This window comes from Diplotaxodon limnothrissa, linkage group LG4 (assembly GCF_057381915.1).
Source record: "Diplotaxodon limnothrissa isolate DT_005_m linkage group LG4, D_limnothrissa_male_GT1.1, whole genome shotgun sequence".
Lineage (NCBI taxonomy): Eukaryota > Metazoa > Chordata > Actinopteri > Cichliformes > Cichlidae > Diplotaxodon > Diplotaxodon limnothrissa.
Genome location: NC_140599.1, coordinates 23,888,676 through 23,909,999, shown reverse-complemented (window position 1 = coordinate 23,909,999; position 21,324 = coordinate 23,888,676). Strand labels below are relative to the sequence as shown.

The 21,324-nt window shown below is 38.4% G+C and overlaps 2 protein-coding genes across 2 annotated transcripts; one reads left to right on the top strand and one right to left on the bottom strand.

Annotated features, from left to right (window-relative positions):
- The first annotated feature begins 2,513 nt into the window (after positions 1–2,513).
- On the top strand, positions 2,514–13,729 carry LOC146633878 (myosin heavy chain, fast skeletal muscle-like). The gene is made up of 39 exons (XM_085351690.1): positions 2,514–2,717; positions 3,382–3,525; positions 3,611–3,767; positions 3,858–3,885; positions 3,974–4,085; positions 4,170–4,262; positions 4,351–4,414; positions 4,512–4,610; positions 5,060–5,163; positions 5,245–5,383; positions 5,664–5,782; positions 5,892–6,041; positions 6,126–6,296; positions 6,393–6,699; positions 7,053–7,129; positions 7,222–7,309; positions 7,399–7,516; positions 7,631–7,754; positions 7,840–7,976; positions 8,077–8,332; positions 8,595–8,837; positions 8,979–9,155; positions 9,252–9,397; positions 9,485–9,575; positions 9,661–10,050; positions 10,151–10,277; positions 10,439–10,557; positions 10,830–11,026; positions 11,127–11,310; positions 11,393–11,558; positions 11,649–11,773; positions 11,853–12,161; positions 12,235–12,438; positions 12,572–12,697; positions 12,814–12,984; positions 13,100–13,204; positions 13,290–13,385; positions 13,478–13,609; positions 13,709–13,729. The coding sequence occupies exons 1-39, from the start codon at positions 2,514–2,516 to the stop codon at positions 13,727–13,729; spliced, it is 5,820 nt and encodes a 1,939-aa protein (XP_085207816.1).
- Positions 13,730–14,302: 573 nt separating this feature from the next.
- On the bottom strand, positions 14,303–19,405 carry LOC146633877 (uncharacterized). Its single transcript, XM_085352613.1, has 15 exons — positions 19,259–19,405; positions 18,777–18,888; positions 18,600–18,691; positions 18,358–18,501; positions 18,066–18,210; positions 17,760–17,920; positions 17,332–17,508; positions 17,034–17,178; positions 16,718–16,887; positions 16,454–16,594; positions 16,061–16,214; positions 15,831–15,982; positions 15,169–15,351; positions 14,842–14,880; positions 14,303–14,749 (listed from the first exon to the last, which is right to left on the bottom strand). The coding sequence occupies exons 1-15, from the start codon at positions 19,403–19,405 to the stop codon at positions 14,303–14,305; spliced, it is 2,409 nt and encodes an 802-aa protein (XP_085208739.1).
- Positions 19,406–21,324: the final 1,919 nt, after the last annotated feature.

The following is a 21,324-nucleotide window of genomic DNA, read 5'->3' as shown; positions in this document are numbered from 1 at the left end:
TCTAAAGGGGGCCCAAACATTGTCAACAAAATACCTCCCAAAGCAAAACAAAGCCACCGGATCCCCTCACTGTGGGGGTCATGCATTTGTGCTTTTCCTTTAATTTGTCAATTGTGTGTATTTGGAACTGTTGTTACATTTTGTCACCAGAGATGAAAAACAGCGTGTATTCAGGGTAGCCCAGCACAGCTTTATTTGTTTTGTTTTTGTTTTTGTGTTTTAGGAAATAAAAAAAAATGCTGCTAAATTAACATGGATGGAATCACAGATTTATATTTGTATGATATGTATGAAATAGTGTGTAACCATAACTATATCAAGATCATGCATACAAAGTTTTTAACAAGCAAGTTGACCCTGTTAGATCTTAAAACATCTATGGCAAATGCTATTAAGGGTGACTGAAAAAAACTGAAGACATTTGACTTTACTTGGGAAGCACGTGTTCTGCATGTTTGCTCTGAAAACCCACCTGTGCACAGAGGTTATATGGATTACATACCTCAAGGTCATCTCTTTTGAAGAATGAAGGATTGCTAAATTCAAAAAGGCAAAAAGAAAAAAACAAACAAAATACAGCTTTGTTTTCCTTTTTACCTTTATGAATTTATTATTAAGCTAAGCCTTAAATGTAAAAACAATCCCGGATATAGTTTTCATTCACTTTACTATTACAGTCCTGGCATCTCTAAAATCTTGTTTATTGCCACAGGTCTTATTTTGGGTCTTATCCCATTCTAGATGGCAACTGTTCATCCACTCCATTCCAAGACGATATGTGATCTCTTCTAAGCTTTTATGGAATGGCGCTCAATATCAGTTCAGACATCTGAGATGTATGCTTGTCCTGCAACTGTACACCAGTGACATTTATATGCTTCTCCAAAATCACAGCCTGTGTCATGACATGTTCCACTAGGATGATTAATAATAACATTGTAGAGAAGCAAGAACCAGACAGGCTTGTATGTTAATTAAATATTATAAGAATATATTTTCTACAAATGGTTAGAATCTTTGATACGTGCGCAACAACTGTTCTACACATTACAGAGCTAAATCAGATGATACAATGAGTGAGCATTAGGAGAAAAAGACTCATTAATCTGTTGATACTAAAATGTGTTTAAATCAGTCGATCTATATTGAATGTTTTGACCTTGCTTTATGGAACAGTTGTTCACTTGCTGCCCCCTTTTTTTATTGGACCACCAAATCTGACATGTGTGAAGAGCAACTGTACACCAGTGACATTTGGTGCTTCTCCAAAGTAAAAAGTACTTCTAATATACCTTCTGCTCCTACTGCTATGATGATAATAATAATAATAATAATAATAATAATAATAATTATTATTATTATTATTATTATTATTATTATTATTATTATTATTATTATTATTATTATTATTATTATTGATAGAAGTAATAATAGAAATGTATTATTAATAAAAACATTGATGCTCATAAATCGAGTTCATCTTTTATATGAACAGCATTTTACACATCTAAATTAAGAAAAGCCTTGTTACATGCCTTGTAAGTTATATAAATTATCAAATGTAAAATATCTGCTGTGTTATCGTTCAAAGTAATCGATCTTGCAGTAATTTTCTTTCATCTTCAATCAGCACTGTGTCTTATGACTGCTCAGTTTGGCCACCTTCTGTTATAAATGTTCTTGCAAAGCAGTTTAATCACAGCAACTGTCACTGTCACGGGATTAACGGCAACATGGCAAGAATACATGACCAAACTGAGCAAGGCACACCTACTGAGGAAAAAGTTCTCCCTCTATAAAAGAGGGTGCTTCAGTCTGAGTCAGCAACTGATAGGCTTCCAACTCAGGTAAGAACATTAACTTCAGCTATTTTGCATTGTGAAACACAATTTTATCATAGCTTTGGGATATTTAACACTGCACGTTTTAATGCTTTTAGAATTGTTTACGGTTACTACTACTACAACTAATAATAATAATTTTAGCAGTAGTAGTAGTAGTATATTTTGAAATTAATGGACACCCATATTTATTATAGTTGATGATAGGTTTTAGAGCATAAACCTATTCGCTGGAACGTTGAAGACAATATAATTACACTGCAAAGCAAGACTCAAGTAGGCAAGCTTCTTCATGTTACTCGTGCACGGGAGAGAACCGGACAATTCCTGGAATGCACACCAAGCCTTTGGGGCCTGCTAAAGATCACACATCCTATCACTACACAAGTGATTATACACCTCTAAGCATATATGGTTAAATATTTCTAAGCATAAATGACAATCAACAATACAAACTCTAACAGTTGATGGTTTGTTATTAGGATTCAAGCAACAGAATCAAGAGTTTACAGTTTTCTGCTGGGACTAAGGAAGGTACATTATAGTGTATTTTCTGTGATATCTGAACAATTCCCAAACACACACATTAGCATGGGGATGTTTATGAAAACAAAGACAACAAAGAAAACAAAACCTCTCAACCTCTCAATTTCAGCCCCCTAAAGTTCCATCATGAGCACAGATGCAGAGATGCAGGCCTATGGCCCTGCAGCCATTTACCTCCGAAAACCTGAGAAAGAGAGATTAGAGGCTCAGAACACTCCTTTTGATGCCAAAAGTGCCTACTTTGTAACTGATGCTGATGACATGTACGTGAAGGGTAAACTCGTCAAAAGAGAGGGTGGCAAGGCAACTGTTGAGACACTTACAGGAAAGGTAAGTAAAACAATTAATTCTTCAACTTTCTTAGAAAAGATTAGACTCAACTTTATGGATTATGCAATGTTCTGATGCTGGCCTATAAAGCTCTGAATGGTTTAGGACCAAAATACATCAATGACCTCCTGACCCAGTATGAACCATCCAGATCCCTCAGGTCATCTGGATCCGGTCTTTTATCAGTTCCCAGAGTCAGAACCAGACACGGAGAAGCTGCATTCAGCTTTTATGCTCCTTATATCTGGAACAAACTCCCAGAAAGCCTCAGATCAGCTGAAACACTCAGTTTATTTAAATCCAGGTTGAAGACTCACCTGTTCTCAGCTGCATTTGAATAAAGCACCAAATCCACACTTTAAGCTTAAATTTCAAAACTTACATTTAACTACTGATTTTATCTACTGTTCTGATTTTATCTGTTTTGATTTTATATACTGTTGTTTGTTTGTTTGTTTGTTTGTTAATTAGTTAGTTAGTTTATTTGCTTGTTTTATTCAATTTTAAATCATGCTTTTTATTTGTTCTTGTTTCTAATGTCTCTGTAAAGCACTTTGAATCACCTTGTTGTTGAATTGTGCTATACAAATAAACTTGCCTTGCCTTGCCTTGCCTTACTATATTAAAAAAGGTTTTGTTTAATTTTATTCTTTTTCAAATGCAGACAGTCACTGTAAAAGAGGATGACATCCACCCCATGAATCCTCCAAAGTTTGATAAAATTGAGGACATGGCAATGATGACCCACCTCAATGAGCCTGCCGTGCTGTTTAACCTCAAAGAGCGTTTTTCATCATGGATGATCTATGTAAGCTTTAATCTCATAATATACTTTGCTTGTATTTTCTCAGAGTAACAACTATATATATGTTTCTGTGTCTTTGTTATTACAGACTTATTCCGGCCTCTTCTGCGTCGTGGTGAATCCCTACAAGTGGCTTCCTGTGTACGATGCTCAGGTTGTTGTGGCATACAGAGGCAAGAAGAGGATTGAGGCTCCACCCCACATCTTCTCCATCTCTGATAATGCCTATCAGTTCATGCTCACTGGTAAAATCAAAGTTGATTAAAGATTCAGGTGCATGGGACAATGAGGATTGTCAACTGTAGGTTTAATATGCGTGTGCTCTTATATTTCAGATCGTGAGAATCAGTCTATCCTCATTACGTAAGTATAATATAAACATTACAAGAACACTTCTTTAGTAAAAATCATAATTGTATTGCAAAGTAAAAATCATGCTTTAATTCCCCAGTGGAGAATCTGGTGCAGGAAAGACTGTAAACACCAAGCGTGTTATCCAGTATTTTGCAACAATTGCAGTAGCTGGAGCTAAGAAAGCTGAAACATCCTCAGGAAAAATACAGGTAAAATTGTGTTCAAATCAAATGTGTTTGTCACAGGTGATTGCTGCTGCTGTTTTTAAACAGCTGTTTGATGTCTCTGTGTAGGGTTCACTGGAAGATCAAATCATTGCAGCTAACCCTCTGCTGGAGGCATATGGAAATGCCAAGACTGTGAGGAATGACAACTCCTCTCGTTTTGTAAGTATTCGTGTTCTGGACTCTAAAATTATTTTCTTACACCTACTGTTATCCAGAGCCAAACTGACATTTTGTGGTAAATGTTCAGGGTAAATTCATCAGAATTCACTTTGGCTCCACTGGAAAGCTAGCCTCAGCTGATATTGAAACATGTAAGTTAGCCTTATTTTCCTTTTGTAGTTAGTAGTATACAAATGAAATGCCTGTACTGTTTGATCATCACACTTCCTATTCAACAATTGTTCACAGATCTGCTGGAGAAGTCCCGTGTCACCTTCCAGTTGTCTGCTGAGAGAAGCTACCATATCTTCTATCAGCTGATGACTGGCCATAAGCCTGAGCTCCTGGGTATGTGATGAACTGAACAAGACATACTGTAAATTACTTTCCATACCCCCAGTTGTTTTAAACAAAAGAATAGTCTTTATCTGGGAACCACTCCAATTAAGCTACTTCTTTTGTTGTTTGGGGAAAAAAAAAACCATTATTAATTAAATAACTTTTTAAGGTGCTACCTCTCCTCTCTCTCTCTCTTTCTGTTTCTCAACCCACTATATCCTTACACCCACCCAAACATATAATTTCACATAATTTCATAGTGTAAAGTTGTGTTTTTAACATATAATAATCTTGAAGTTACTGTTGGTTTTACTGTTTTCTTCCCCCAGTTTTCCTAACCTAGTCACTTTCTTCTCTGTGTTATATAAATCCTTATGTCAATCACTAATCTTGCACAATTAAAAAACAATAAGGAAATAACCATGTTCCACTCAAGCATTTCTTCTACTTTCTTCTAGAGTCTCTTCTAATCTCCACTAACCCTTATGACTATCCAATGATCAGTCAGGGTGAAATCACAGTCAAAAGTATCAATGATGTGGAGGAGTTCATTGCAACAGATGTAAGTTGATGGTAATGTGTAGAATAAAGGCAAACTGTCACAATAACTTGTTTAAAAATTAATGCTGTGCTTGGATTACAGACTGCTATTGACATCTTGGGCTTCAGTGCTGACGAGAAGGCGGGCATCTACAAGCTGACTGGCGCTGTGATGCATCATGGAAACATGAAATTCAAGCAGAAGCAGCGTGAGGAGCAGGCTGAACCTGATGGCACTGAGGGTAATCAAATTGATTTTGTAATATTACATCCTCATGAAGTAATAATTCACATTAACTCTTAGAACTACAGTGACATCCATAGCATTAACCATTCCCATTTAGACAGATAAATATCATACTAATATAATGACTGAGCAGAGTGACTGCCTGCAATTGTTCATAAAATGTAAAATAAATCTTTAGCACTGCTATCAATGTGGATTTTAGTTGTGTTTTAGCTCATTCCATAGTGTTAACATTTCTTTGTTACATAATGAAACATGTTTGTTTTTCCAATCAGTGGCTGATAAAATCGCCTACCTCATGGGCCTGAATTCAGCTGACATGTTGAAAGCTCTGTGCTACCCAAGAGTCAAGGTTGGGAATGAGTTTGTGACCAAAGGTCAGACTGTCCCACAGGTAATTTTTTTAAAAATTGAAAGGATTAAAAAAAAAAAAGTTTCATTTTAAAATACTTTTTACAGTGTTATCCAGGAATTTAGGAGAATGTTGAATTCTCTTCTTCCAGGTCAACAATGCTGTCTCGGCTCTGTGCAAATCCGTATATGAGAAAATGTTCTTGTGGATGGTTATCCGTATCAATGAGATGCTGGACACAAAGCAGCCCAGACAGTTCTTCATTGGAGTGCTGGATATCGCTGGGTTTGAGATCTTTGATGTGAGCATTTCAAAAATGTGAGACTGGATTTAAAGATAAATATGATTTTTTTTCATGATATGAATTAGCTTTCTGTTACTACAGTTCAACAGCTTGGAGCAACTCTGTATCAACTTCACCAATGAGAAACTGCAACAGTTTTTCAACCACCACATGTTTGTCCTGGAGCAAGAGGAGTACAAGAAAGAAGGCATTCAATGGGAGTTCATTGACTTTGGTATGGACTTGGCTGCCTGCATTGAGCTTATTGAGAAGGTAAGACCATTCAGATGTGCCGTTCAGGACTAAAATGGCAGTTTCTGACTAGGTACTAAAATACAGATTTTTCCTGAATACAACTTCTCTTTTCAGCCAATGGGCATCTTCTCCATTCTTGAAGAGGAGTGCATGTTCCCCAAGGCTACAGACACTTCTTTCAAGAACAAGCTGTATGATCAGCATCTTGGCAAGAGCAAGGCATTTGAGAAGCCAAAGCCTGCAAAGGGTAAAGCAGAAGCACACTTCGCCCTGGTTCACTATGCTGGTACAGTGGACTACAATATCACTGGCTGGCTGGACAAGAACAAGGACCCACTGAATGATTCAGTTGTGCAGCTCTACCAGAAGTCATCAAACAAACTGCTGTGCTTCCTGTATGCAGCCCATGCTGGAGCTGATGGTAGGAAATAAATAATGTAAAAAAAATACAGGGCAGCTGTGGCTACAACTGTAGCTTGCCTCCACCTGTGTGTGAATGTGAGAGTGAATGAATAGTGGCATTGTAAAAGAGCTTTGGGTGCCTTGAAAAGCGCTATATAAATCCAATCCATTATTATTATTATTATTATTATTATTATTATTATGACCATTTGTGAATACTCATTAAATATGTTTCCTCTAGGAAATGAAGTTGAATCAGTGATCACACAGTTATTGTTTTCATTGAAAATATGGTTTAAAATTAAATTATTGTAAAACACTCACTATAGCATTAGTTATTCAGTTCTCTTAATTAAGTGTATTGAACAACAGATGCTGCTGGTGGCGGCAAGAAGGGTGGTGGAAAGAAGAAGGGTGGTTCTTTCCAGACAGTGTCTGCTCTTTTCAGGGTATTTTGAACCGCCACAAAAAAATATATTCAAATGTATTGGTTTATTTTAAGCAGCTATCATTTGTTTAAATATGTCCGTCCCCCCCCCAGGAAAACCTGGGCAAACTGATGACCAACTTAAGGAGCACTCATCCTCACTTTGTTCGTTGCCTGATTCCCAATGAGTCAAAGACCCCAGGTATAAAGCACACAGTCATACTGATTTTTAAAAAATGTTAAAAGTGACATATTGAAATGATTTAAACTATATGAATTTTTAACTTTCAGGTCTTATGGAAAATCATTTGGTCATCCATCAGCTGAGGTGTAACGGTGTACTGGAGGGCATCAGAATCTGCAGAAAGGGTTTCCCCAGCAGAATCCTCTATGGTGACTTCAAGCAGAGGTGACTTCTGTTTTCTTTATAAGAAAGTTAAAATAACTTCAAAGGTACTGGAAAAGGGAAAACACAAGGACAATGGGTGCAAAATCCAAGTAACATCACTATATTTTCTTACAGATACAAAGTGTTGAATGCCAGCGTCATCCCTGAGGGACAGTTCATCGACAACAAGAAAGCTTCAGAGAAGCTGCTTGGCTCCATTGATGTGGATCACACACAGTACATGTTTGGGCACACAAAGGTACACTTTATGATGACCTTTACAACCTCCAGTTGTATTAAACAGAACTAATTCATGTGAACTAATTTGTTTCACTTCAACACAGGTGTTCTTCAAAGCTGGTCTGCTGGGCACTCTTGAGGAGATGAGAGATGAGAAACTGGCTGAGCTGGTGACCATGACTCAGGCTCTCTGCAGAGGATACCTCATGAGGAAAGAGTTTGTGAAGATGATGGAGAGGAGGTATAATTCAGAAATAATATGTCAAATTACTATTTAAATATCATGTGATGTTACGCAAAAGCAGTATATCAAAGCATGGTAATTTGCGTTGTTTTTGTAGAGATGCTATCTTCAGCATCCAGTACAACATCCGTTCATTCATGAATGTCAAGAACTGGCCATGGATGCATCTGTACTTCAAGATCAAGCCTCTTCTGAAGAGTGCTGAGACTGAGAAGGAGTTGCAGAACATGAAGGAGAACTATGAGAAGATGCAGACAGACCTGGCTACTGCTCTGGCTAAGAAAAAAGAACTGGAAGAGAAGATGGTCGGCCTGCTGCAGGAGAAGAATGACCTGCAACTTCAAATAGCAGCTGTGAGTAACAAGGGGGAGGAGAAAATGCATGTTCTATTATAATAATGCTCAATTAGCTGAAAAATAACCACATATTAGTCTATTTATCAGTATGACTTTTTGGCTGGTGTTTGGCTGTGAGATGTGCTGTAACTGAGAACTGTGCTCAATTGCTGTAATTAAAAACATGATAATATTCTTTATTTATAAAAGTATGATAATAATTATTCTTCTTATACTATATTATAATAATATAATTCCCATATTTCTTGCCTTGTCACAGGAAAATGAGAATCTTTCTGATGCTGAAGAAAGGTGTGAGGGGCTCATTAAGAGCAAGATCCAGCTCGAGGCCAAACTCAAAGAGACAAGTGAGAGACTGGAGGATGAAGAGGAAATCAATGCTGAGCTGACTGCTAAGAAGAGGAAGCTGGAGGATGAATGCTCTGAGCTGAAGAAGGACATTGATGACTTGGAGCTCACCTTGGCCAAAGTGGAGAAGGAGAAACATGCCACAGAAAACAAGGTTCAGTTCATAGTGATTGTAGTTTTCACCAAAATACATACACATAATATGTTTATATGCTGTAATGTCTTATTTTGCCATGTTAATTTATTAACTTTCATGGGAAATTCCCATGAAATTCCCAATTATTATTTATGTCAGGTGAAAAACCTGACAGAGGAGATGGCATCTCAAGATGAGTCAATTGCCAAGTTAACCAAGGAGAAGAAAGCCTTACAAGAGGCCCATCAACAAACACTGGATGATCTCCAGGCAGAGGAAGACAAAGTCAACACTCTGACCAAAGCCAAGACAAAACTGGAACAGCAAGTTGATGATGTAAGAAAACATCATCTTTTTAAAAAAGGAGATTTCTTATTTTTATATTATTATGAATTATTCAGTTGTAAAAAAATATGTAACATTTTTTAATAGCTTGAGGGGTCCCTGGAGCAAGAGAAGAAGCTCCGCATGGACCTGGAGAGAGCCAAGAGGAAGCTGGAGGGAGATTTGAAACTGGCCCAGGAATCCATAATGGATCTGGAGAATGACAAGCAGCAGTCTGATGAGAAAATCAAAAAGTAAAAAACAGTCACTGATAAAGTTCCTACACGTGCATTCAGAAGAGCCACAGAGCTGTCAGAGTCATTTGTCTTCTCCACTTACAGGAAGGACTTTGAAATCAGTCAGCTTCTTGGCAAGATTGAGGATGAGCAGTCTCTTGGTACTCAGCTCCAGAAGAAGATCAAAGAACTCCAGGTACCATTATTTTAGGTGAATATTATGTTCAGTAAAACTAAAACATGTCAACTCAGTAAGTCTTTGTGGTGTTATTACCCTAAAGGCTCGTATTGAAGAGCTAGAAGAGGAGATTGAGGCTGAGAGGGCAGCTCGGGCTAAGGTAGAGAAGCAGAGAGCCGACCTCTCCAGGGAGCTTGAAGAGATCAGTGAGAGGCTCGAGGAAGCTGGTGGAGCAACAGCTGCTCAGATTGAGATGAACAAGAAGCGAGAGGCTGAGTTCCAGAAACTGCGTCGTGATCTTGAGGAATCAACTCTGCAGCATGAAGCTACTGCAGCAGCTCTCCGTAAGAAGCAGGCTGACACTGTAGCAGAGCTCGGAGAGCAGATCGACAACCTCCAGCGTGTCAAACAGAAGCTGGAGAAAGAGAAGAGCGAGTACAAGATGGAGATTGATGACCTCTCCAGCAATATGGAGGCTGTTGCCAAAGCAAAGGTATGCAATTTTGAGAAAAAGCGGCTATCTAAACAATGAAAGAGCGCAACAGTTATATCTTTCCTGGATTTGAGTCATGACAATTATGTGCAATTTATAGGGCAATCTGGAGAAAATGTGCCGAACTCTTGAAGACCAGTTAAGTGAGCTCAAGTCCAAAAATGATGAGAATGTTCGCCAGCTGAACGACATGAGTGCACAGAGGGCAAGACTCCAAACTGAGAATGGTGTGTATCCAAAGATATGAAGTATGTAACTGTATTTTATTTAGTAGCCGTTTTAAGTTCAGAAACAATTTAAGTTTCAAACAGATGATATTGTTTGTGTTTAAAATACATGGTGATTTTTCAGTTATGAAAAGTATTTTTCTTTAATCTGTTTTGCCCAGGTGAATTTTCTCGTCAGCTTGAGGAAAAGGAAGCTCTTATTTCCCAGCTTACCAGAGGCAAACAGGCTTACACTCAACAGATTGAAGAGCTTAAGCGACATACTGAGGAGGAAGTGAAGGTACCAGATGTCATATTAAAGAAGTATTATATTCAGCATTACATACATTGTAAAAGAACATTGATGAACCATGGATCTGCAAGTGAAAACAAGAATAAATGCAAGTTACTTAATGTCAACTTATCTCACATTAACTATATCTCACAACCTATATCTCAGATTTAGAATAACTTTACATTACTTTGTCAGCATGCTCTCTGAGAGATAAAAGAAAAGCAAAGACATTTATTATTATTTATTATTATTTAAAATGTATTATTATTAAAATCCAGGCCAAGAACGCCCTGGCTCATGCTGTTCAGTCAGCACGTCATGACTGTGATCTGCTCAGAGAGCAGTTTGAGGAGGAGCAGGAGGCCAAGGCTGAGCTGCAGCGAGGAATGTCCAAGGCCAACAGTGAGGTGGCTCAGTGGCGATCCAAATATGAGACTGATGCCATCCAGCGCACTGAGGAGCTGGAGGAGGCCAAGTACATAAATGCTTTCTTCTCTTTTGTGAATAAAAATGTAATACTGTATTACTTTTAATACATAATGGAATTAATACAAGCAAATTTTTGCAAATTGCAGGAAAAAGCTTGCCCAGCGCCTGCAGGAGGCTGAGGAATCCATTGAGGCTGTGAACTCCAAGTGTGCCTCACTGGAGAAGACCAAGCAGAGGCTGCAGGGTGAGGTGGAGGACCTCATGATTGATGTGGAGAGAGCTAATGCTCTGGCTGCCAACCTTGACAAGAAGCAGAGGAACTTTGATAAAGTAAAGTTTAAACATAACCAATATACTAACAAGAGGAATACACCCATAATGACAACTAACTGAATAACCTATATAAACCTAGGTCCTGGCAGAATGGAAGCAGAAGTATGAGGAGAGCCAGGCAGAGCTGGAAGGAGCCCAAAAGGAGGCTCGTTCTCTCAGCACTGAGTTGTTCAAGATGAAGAACTCATATGAAGAGGCTCTGGATCATCTTGAGACCATGAAGAGAGAGAACAAGAACCTGCAGCGTATGCACCCATAACTTGACAAAAAATGTCAAAGAATATAGATCTGGATCTAAGATAATAACAACAGTTTGGTTAATTTTTCTACTTTAGAGGAGATCTCAGATCTGACTGAGCAGATTGGTGAGACTGGAAAGAGCATCCATGAGCTGGAAAAAGCCAAGAAGACTGTAGAAAGTGAAAAGGCTGAGATTCAGACTGCCCTTGAAGAAGCAGAGGTTTAATATTTTTTATATCAATATTATTTATTTTGATGATTCTACTTGGTATTTGTTACTTATCTGACTTATCTCGCAGGGCACTCTGGAACACGAAGAATCCAAGATTCTTCGTGTTCAGCTTGAGCTGAACCAAGTCAAAAGTGAGATTGACAGGAAGCTGTCAGAGAAGGACGAGGAGATGGAGCAGATCAAGAGGAACAGCCAGAGGGTGATTGACTCCATGCAGAGCACTCTTGATGCTGAGGTCAGGAGCAGGAATGATGCCCTGAGAGTCAAGAAGAAGATGGAGGGAGACCTGAATGAGATGGAGATTCAGCTGAGCCATGCCAACAGACAGGCTGCTGAGGCCCAGAAACAACTGAGGAATGTCCAAGGACAGCTCAAGGTGACCTTTTTTCCTGATCATTTGTTAAAGAAACAGAATAGGTACTTATTTATTGATTGATTTATTTCATCAGGATGCCCAACTGCACCTTGATGAAGCTCTCAGAGGACAGGAAGACATGAAGGAGCAGGTCGCCATGGTGGAGCGCAGAAATGGTCTGATGGTGGCTGAGATTGAGGAGCTGAGAGCCGCTCTGGAGCAGACAGAGAGAGGACGCAAAGTAGCTGAGCAGGAGTTGGTTGATGCTAGCGAGCGTGTCGGACTGCTTCACTCTCAGGTTTGTTTATAATGTTAAGAAACATTTAACCTAATGTAATTTTAATTAGGAAATACATTGTAAATTTACTGTAAATATCTAGTATGTGAACTTACAACATATTTATATCATATAATCTTTCCTAAACCTTTAGAACACCAGTCTTCTGAACACGAAAAAGAAGCTCGAAGCCGATTTTGTGCAGATCCAGAGTGAGGTGGATGATGCTGTGCAGGAAGCAAGAAATGCTGAGGAGAAAGCAAAAAAAGCCATCACTGACGTGAGTTTAACTCTCTAAGTAATCTGTTCTATTAAACACTTCACATTCTTTCAGTGATAATAAAAGCTTACCATAGATTTTTAAATAGATTAATTAAATGGAGAAAATTATTTTAGGCTGCCATGATGGCTGAGGAGCTGAAGAAGGAGCAGGACACCAGTGCTCACCTGGAGAGGATGAAGAAGAACCTGGAGGTCACAGTCAAGGACCTGCAGCACCGTCTGGATGAGGCAGAGAGCCTCGCCATGAAGGGTGGCAAGAAGCAGCTCCAGAAACTGGAGTCCAGGGTATGAAGTGTATATTGCATGCTTATATACATAAAATATATTTTGATTAAATTATATGAATTTAAGTTTTTCTTTATATTTGAAGCAAAGTTAATTCTTTATCATGGCATTAAAGGTCCGTGAACTGGAAGCTGAACTTGAAGCTGAGCAGAGACGTGGTGTTGATGCTGTTAAAGGAGTCCGTAAATATGAGAGGAGAGTGAAAGAGCTCACTTATCAGGTAAGTCTTCTTTTGCCAACAACAAGCAAACGTGCCCTTTGTCTCTTCTCAAATACCTCTAAAGTAACAGCTGTATTTTGTGTAGACTGAGGAAGACAAGAAGAATGTGACCAGACTTCAGGGTCTGGTGGACAAGCTGCAGCTCAAAGTCAAGGCTTACAAGAGACAGTCTGAGGAGGCTGTAAGTCAACTACAATTATATGCCAAATCTGCTTCAGCTTGGTTCATTGACTCCCCTATAACTAAGTCAGTATTTTTGTAAATCCTTTACAGGAGGAGCAGGCAAACACTCACATGTCCAGGCTCAGGAAGGTCCAGCATGAGCTGGAGGAAGCTCAGGAGCGTGCTGACATTGCTGAGTCCCAGGTCAACAAGTTGAGAGCCAAGAGCCGTGATGTCGGAAAGGTGGTATTTCATTTGCAATACTTTTTGTTATTTTATTTCTACTGCAGTATATCCCTATAAGCATTAACTCTATGGTCTGTATCTCTCTCTTGCTTTCAGGGAAGTGACTCGGCTGAATAGGAAATGCAATCTAGTTGCAGCATTTAAGAGTTCATACAATATGAACAACTTACTCTGTAAATCCTCAATAAATGGTGAAAATTTCCAAAGTATTATGTTTTCTTTTTATTGCTTAGCATGTTCTACTTCATATGGTCATGTTTTCAGCTCTGTAGGTGGAGTAGACGACCCATATGCTCCAATGCTAAATGCAGATGTCAAAGTTCAGAATTCAGACCAAAGGAAATGATTCCCCATTTATTGCTGTTGGGTTTTTTTTTTTCATGTTTGTTTTGGTTTGGTTTTTGTCACATCTTCACAGAGTTTAACAGACCAAAGGTTTTAATTCAAGATTACAATTATAATTGACAGAAAGAATAGAATTCCTTACAGTGTATTTACATTTAGAAAATTTGCAAAACTGAAAACAATAGACACAATATGTACTGTAAATTTAGCTAGCAAAGGACTATCCTTCAAATGACCCTATAAAGCAGAATCAACATAATTTCTAATAAGAGCTTTTAGCAATACAAATACAATTTTTTTGCTACTTATTTTTTTTACATTTAAATCCCATAATTTACAAGTACATTATTTGCCATTCTTCTTCATGTCTTTCTTTACAGCGCCCTTTCCTTTTCCATGCTGTGCCTTTTCCCTCACCTTTCCAAGTTCTCCTTTCCCCTTTTGTCCTTCTTGAGCAATTCCTTTCTCCAGGTGAGTCTTTTCAGTTGGGGAGAAGGAGTTTACATCTGCACTGATGTGGCTGGTCACAAGCTTCCCCTGTTCATGTGAGCATGTAGGATGTGCTTTACCAGTCGCACCTTTGTTGGGAGATGGTGGCCTGGAGTTGTTTTTTCTGGGACTGGAATGGCTTGGAGAGCAATGCCTGAACTTAACATCTTCCTTCATAACAAGGTTTAAGTCAAAGGACAAGGGCCTGCCACATACTGGACTCAGAGGTATCACAAGGTTGTCCCCTGGGGCTCCAAGAGTTAGATAGACATCTGGAAATGCATCTGGCTCATTGGCATTCTTCTGTTCATTTTCCAGAGAAGAAAAGAGTAGTACTGAAGGCACTTCTTTTATTATGGCAGTACCTTTGGGTAATAAGTTATCTTACAACTTACCTCCTGAGGTGTGAAGCTCACAGATACACTCACTGTTACCTGTAACATGTCACAAGTCACTGAACTCAAACAGTGTTACAGAATCTCTTATCAGCTTTTTTTGTTTTGTTCTGTTTTTTCATTTACTAGGATATCAGCCTTTGTGTTTCTAATTCAGGAGGCTTTCAAAAAGGAGAATCCGTTTGTCCCATACAGAAACATATAATATTTTAGAGAATAAAAATACTGGTAAATTGTTATACTCTACTAATGTGTGTTTACATTACTTGTTATATATTTGTCTACAAACTTGAATGTACTGAAAAAATGGAAAAGTGAAGAATTTACCTTAGCTGGGAAATTAGACTTCTTCTTAAATTCTCCCTTGGGAATAAGTGAAGCAGATTTGGGTAAGGCCTCAGTGGAACCAGGCTTTCCATATGCCATTTGAGGTTGTGAGGCAGGTGTAGGACACTTTTTTGAAGTTGTAGGTGTACATTTAGCCACTGTGATCTGTGGTAGTGGAGAGACCTTACAGAACAGAAATGATGAGAGACCGTTAAACTGGCAAGTGTATTGCAGAAAAACAAATGATCAGTTGCAATTTATTAAAATATAATCAGCAGTAGAATGGTGGAAAAACACTCTTAATTGAGGTTTTTGACAGAGTGGTAACTAAATTTAGAGCCATGAAAGAAATTTTGGTCATGATTATCTAGTTACAGTACTGTAGACAAGCCAAAGGTTACGAGAGATAGCCTAAGGTCTACATAATGGTCATTTACATGGTTGGATATGATGGGTCTCTAAGTATGATAAACTGAGAGAGAGAGAGACATGGTGTCCTGCATGCACTTAACTTCTGTGGGAGTGCATAGAGTTAAAAAAAGTTTAAAAAAAAAATATAGAGTTAAAAAATATATATATATATATATATATAAATAAAACCACATTTATTACACTTTTCTTAATTTTCACAGTACCAATAATTTAGATGTTGTGTAACTTACTGGGATTTCAGCTGTTGTATGTCGTTGTATGTCTACTTTTCCTTCAGAATTTCCACTTATCCCTGGCAAGGTAGGAAGTGCAACGCGCTGATCATCTAGTCGTTGCGACTGACTGGAGGTGATGATTTTGAAGAACGCCTCTGCTTCTGCACCTATAATGGAGAAATAATTATTCTTGACATTTCAGAGACAAAATACTCATATTCAAGTGCACTGTGCATTTTTCTGACCTATGGGTACTTTATTCAAAGCACTGCCATTGTGTGTAGGTGAGGAAGGTGTGCTTCTGCTGGGTTGTAAAAAGCAGCGTTGCTCTTCCATGCGTCCACTTTGTATTCGACTTATCATTTTAAGGAACTGCTCCTCCTCAGCTGCGGATATTCCCTAAATTTTTTTACAGAAAGATATGTCATAAGAAATGGGACAACTCTCAAAAAGACATAGCAAACAGAGGCTGCCATTAAGCAATCAATACAGCTATGTTATTTCTTTAAAAGACTAGATAATAAAAGTTCTAGTCAATCACTATATAGTTTTTGTGGCTTGCTTAAGAAATATAAAATTACAGGGCAGAAAAAGTATAGGTAAAACAATGTTGAGTGATATGTGGTATGAACATTGACCTGCCCACGCTGTTCAGTTTTGTCACGGTTTAATGAGGCAGACCTCCAAGGAGGTTTACCAGATGTGTGCTGAGCTGATGGGGTACCCAGATTCTGGAAGATGTGGGGTGCAGAACATCTCTGTTCATCCATCCTTGAGCCCTGTGGGTAAAAAGTTTGATTAAAGAAAAACTGATAAATCTATATGTGCAAAAACTTCGTGGATACTTAACAAAGAAACAAAAGCTGTGAATAACTTTTCGCAATGTTACATATAGGGCCAACCTGGACTTTGGAAACCAGATAACACAAGTAGCTTGCATCCGTCTCAGCAGCAGTGGGTGTTAATGTGGTACCTCCATTCTGTATTCCAGGTAGTGAAGGAAGAGACACTCTCTGGTCGTCCAGCCGTCGGCCCTGTGAGTTGGCCAGTAAGCTGAAGAAATTATCAGAATCTGGGCATTGGATGTTAGAGAAAAATAAAATACTTGTTAGCTTCATTGAGAAATGTATGCGCTGTTATATATCAACGTACAAAACAATTTAGAAAAAATATCAAATGCAAAAAAAGAAACAAAGGGAAAATTTCCTGTTTTCTGACCTTGGGGGATTTCACTTTGACTGAAATGGTGCTTAGGTGTGGACTGGGGTGTAGCATTTAGGACACATCGCTGTTCATCCATCCGGCCATGGTGGGAATTACTAATTAAGGTAAAAAGATCTTCCTGTTCAGCTGGAGTCAAGAACTAGATGGGATAATGTGAATTTTGTTAAGTGAATGAATAATACAAAAATATAACACATGCAAAAAGAAATGGGGTGATCTAAAACCTCATTGTATAGTGTCGATGCCGTTTACAATTTCTTTTGGGGGGCTAAAACTGAAAGCGCGGATATACCTGTTTTTGAGGATTTTTATCCTCACTTTTTAGTTGCTTTATGTCTGAACTGGAGCTGAAGGAGGCTGAGCGTAATGGGTTTAAACCGGATTCAGACTGATCCTTGTTTGATGAACACGGTGTCTCTGGGGGTAGGATTTGAGGTAATGAACACCTTTGATCATCCATTCTGGAGCCCTGAAAATAGATTAGGTCAGCATTTTTGATCAATACGTTGACTATAAATACATAAAATAATATGGTTATTAAACTCTTAACTAAAAAGCTACACTTGTAGTTGACAGCTGTGGAAAATCTGCCTCAAATGTTTTAATGTGGCATTCCTGTTAAAACAGACTCAAAGCAGTTAATATCATAATTTCAAGCAGTCAAGTTCCATGCAGCATTTTGATACTTTGTATTAAAAGAGAACAAAGAAAATTCCTTACTTGAACTTTAGAGACCATGTAACACAAGTAGCTTGAATCTCCCATAGCAGTGTCCTTTTCATTTTGTAAGCCTGGTAATGATGGAAGCGACACTCGCTGGTCATCGAGCCGTCGGCTCTGAGTGTCGGCCAACAGATTGAAGAACATTTCAGGATCTGTCACTGGTCAAATACAGCAAATTTTCAATATAAATATTTAATCTGTCAGAACCTGAAACAGTCAGATTCATAAAGGAAGTTTAAAATGATGAATGCAATTTATTAAAATGGCAAGAAATTATTGAATTTTCAGCCATGTTTAACATACTTGCAACAGTTGTTTTCTCTGTGTATCTGGGTGTGCAAGGAGCACTCTTGCTTGGATCCAATGAGCAGCACTGGTCCTCCATGCGTCCACGCTGTCCATAGGCAATCATCTCCATGAACTTTTGCTGTTCAGCAGATGATTCTGACTTTTTGGGTTAAAACAGCATGATAAAGCTTCAATGAATGGGGTGATGTATATGTGATAACAATTATTAAACAAGTCAACATCAACAAATCTAATTGTTACAGCTATCAGAATAACACTGTTATAACTTGTTAACACATTAACAGACCTTTATAGAATTTGAGCGTTCACGTTGAGAAGGAATCTGTAATTGGTCAACTGGAACTGACAGATGCTTCCTGTTTCTATCTGGAGTACTCTCAGTCACTGAGATATGAGGTGCAGAGACATGATGATCATTACGTCCACTTTCCTGAGAAAACAGGTAATAATTGAGAGCTGATGTAATTTAATCATCAGTTTTACTTGTACAGTGTATCCCTCATCATATTATAGTCATAAGTCTAGTACTTGGTAATTAAATCCAGGCAACGATAAATGCGAGTTGACATATTGTCCCTGTTTATTATCTGAAGTATGGGATGATCTCTCATCTTTTGACCCTGTGGGAAGCAAGAATGAAACAATCAATAATCAGGCCAAAAAAGGGAGATGTATACTGTACTGTGGTATTTTCACTATTCCAACCTGCAGATGTCGTCTCTATTTTAGCAGGACTTAGAGTGCAACACTGTCCGTCCATTCGTCCACGCTGTGAGTAACTCATTATGTCCAGAATCTGCTCTAGTTCTGGGGATTCCTATTCAGTATAGAGATTGTTAAAATTGTTTGAACTGTCAACATTATAGTTTCTCAATATGAATAGTTTTTTCAGACCATCTTGACTCAAGGTCAAATGTGAATCTTAATGTAAAGATAATTCATCCTAATGGCTAATCTTTTTCCAATATCACAATAAAGGTTCTGTAAAGCTAACATTGAACATTAAAAACAAATTAATTATAGTGTATTACATCAATACATGTATCTATTATGAAGAACTAAAAATGATAACACACATTTTTTTAACTAATTAGAAGAATTAATATATTTCTAAAATCTAAAGAATATAGTCCTCCCTATATAATTAGAACAAGAACATAGAAATCAGTTTTGCACTGACATCTTACCAGCACAGCATCAGAGGGTTTAGATTTTGAATCCATCCCAGCAGCTGCCATCAAAAAAATAACTGAAAAAATATATATAAACCCCAAATGAAAACTAGATGCAAGCAAAGTGTTACAAAAAACTTCTATAAAAGATGAACTATGCATAAATGAAATGATACCGAATGATGCTTCTCTCAGTGTGTACTGGATATGAAGTGGAAGAAGGGTTTTAATAGTTTAGTCCTTAGTATAAACCGATTGCCATTAAGACCTCAGCGTCTGCCCTGTTCTTCATATTGCCATCTGTAATCCCAGATGAAAACATAATCCTCAGAGGGATGATCTTTTTTTCGTGGTAGGTGCGCATGCTCTCCTTTCTGACCTAACACTTTACTTAAGGTTCATGTTTACATTTTAAAGGCCCCACTTTCACTTCACATAGAGCAAGCAAGCAGGCAGGCAGCAGATAGACAAACGGGAATCCTAGAATGGTACTATGACTGTAATCCCAAGGCAAGGGGTTACATGAGGAGCATGTGGGACCTGACAATGAAACAACTAGTAGCTCAGATTTCCAACACGCGAAAGAAGCAACTGCTATCAGAACTAGAGATTTATGTGGTATAACACAATTGATACAGGAAGGGGGAGCCAGGACTTCAGGTCAGTGGGAAGTGTCATCATCTCCACCCTCCTCAGAAATACTGTAAGCTGCCCATACCTTTAGGCCTCAGAAACTGCCAAGAAAAGACTCGCAGCTTTGGTTAAAAAAAAAAAAAAAGTATACCATCAAAGGTGTACGATCCCCAGAAGGGACTAGTCCCCAGTCTACCTGCAGACCAGTAACCTGCCTCAGTACAACATGGAAGCTCCAGTCAGTCATCATAACAGCTAAAATGAAGAGGAACATGGCCCAATACATGAAATCCCAGAAAACACCAGTGTCAAAACACCAGCTACTGCTACCTAGAGCAGTATTTCGAGACCATAAAACCATACTGACCAACCTGTGCACTGTCCAGATTAAGTACAAGGAAGCCTATGACTCAATGCCCCATAGATGAATCTTAGAATGTCTAAAATATCAGATCATCAGGACCCCAAGAGCCTTCATCATGAATTTGATGGGGAATTAGCAATCAACACTAGAGAACAACACTTGCAGCCAATTCTACAAGTCACCATCAAGTGTGGAATTTCTGTTCTGCATAGGTCTGAACCCCCTCAGGCAGATCATTAACATGGATATGGATACAGACTACGGAATGGAGCAATCATCTACCATCTCTTCCACATGGATGACGTCGAACTGTTTACCAGAATATATATCCAAAGCACTCTGTCAGTGCAAACTGTTCTTTGTTTCATCCTGGAATGCCATTCCAACACTCACTAACCTCACTCTCCTACTTCCTGTTGGCCACAGACCCCAAGGGTGCTGGACTTTGGGTGGGGACCTCTCATTATGAGGAGTTTTTATGAGTTGACATCAGTGACATCTATCTCATCCTGAAGCCTGCTTATTATTCCACCTGGGTATCTAATGACCGGTAAGGACTACTCTGCTACTCTGTCTTCTGGAAATTCCACCCCTTCCAGTGTGGATCACCTTTCCTCTCTTTGTGACCCTTCGATCACACTTATATAGTCAAAATGACATCCTGATATCCTTGCTGTGGATCTGGTGAGTTGGATCAGTAAATTGATGTCTCACTTATTCCTAGCATACAGATTAATGTCACCCATGTACATGTTGTTAATGATCACTCCACACCTTAATCATGTATCCGCTCTTAGTGATGAGCTGGCTTAGGGGGTTGAGGCCTATACAGAACAGCAGCAGTTTTTGAAAAAATAAAGTTAAAATTTGCCTATATGGAGAATACTAGCAAACTTTTTAGCATAATATGAACAAACTATAATTTTTTTAACAAAATGAAAATATTATGCATATTGAAGCATACTAAAAGGTCCTATAGAAAAGAAAAAAGACAAATTAAATTCAATATATATTTTTTTATTTTATTGCTCATTTCCATCAACAAATAAACAAGCACCCACTGCTCTAGCGCCCAGCAATATAT

Coding starts and splice junctions, on each gene's coding strand:
- LOC146633878 (XM_085351690.1), top strand. CDS start 2,514: ATGAGCACAGATGCAGAGATGCAGGCCTATGGCCCTGCAGCCATTTAC. Junction 4,611..5,059: donor CCATAAGCCTGAGCTCCTGG/GTATGTGATGAA, acceptor ACTTTCTTCTAG/AGTCTCTTCTAATCTCCACT. Junction 12,985..13,099: donor TCCAGAAACTGGAGTCCAGG/GTATGAAGTGTA, acceptor ATGGCATTAAAG/GTCCGTGAACTGGAAGCTGA.
- LOC146633877 (XM_085352613.1), bottom strand. CDS start 19,405: ATGCATAGTTCATCTTTTATAGAAGTTTTTTGTAACACTTTGCTTGCA. Junction 15,983..16,060: donor TTTGAATAAAGTACCCATAG/GTCAGAAAAATG, acceptor TCTCCATTATAG/GTGCAGAAGCAGAGGCGTTC. Junction 15,352..15,830: donor ATACAACAGCTGAAATCCCA/GTAAGTTACACA, acceptor CTGTTCTGTAAG/GTCTCTCCACTACCACAGAT.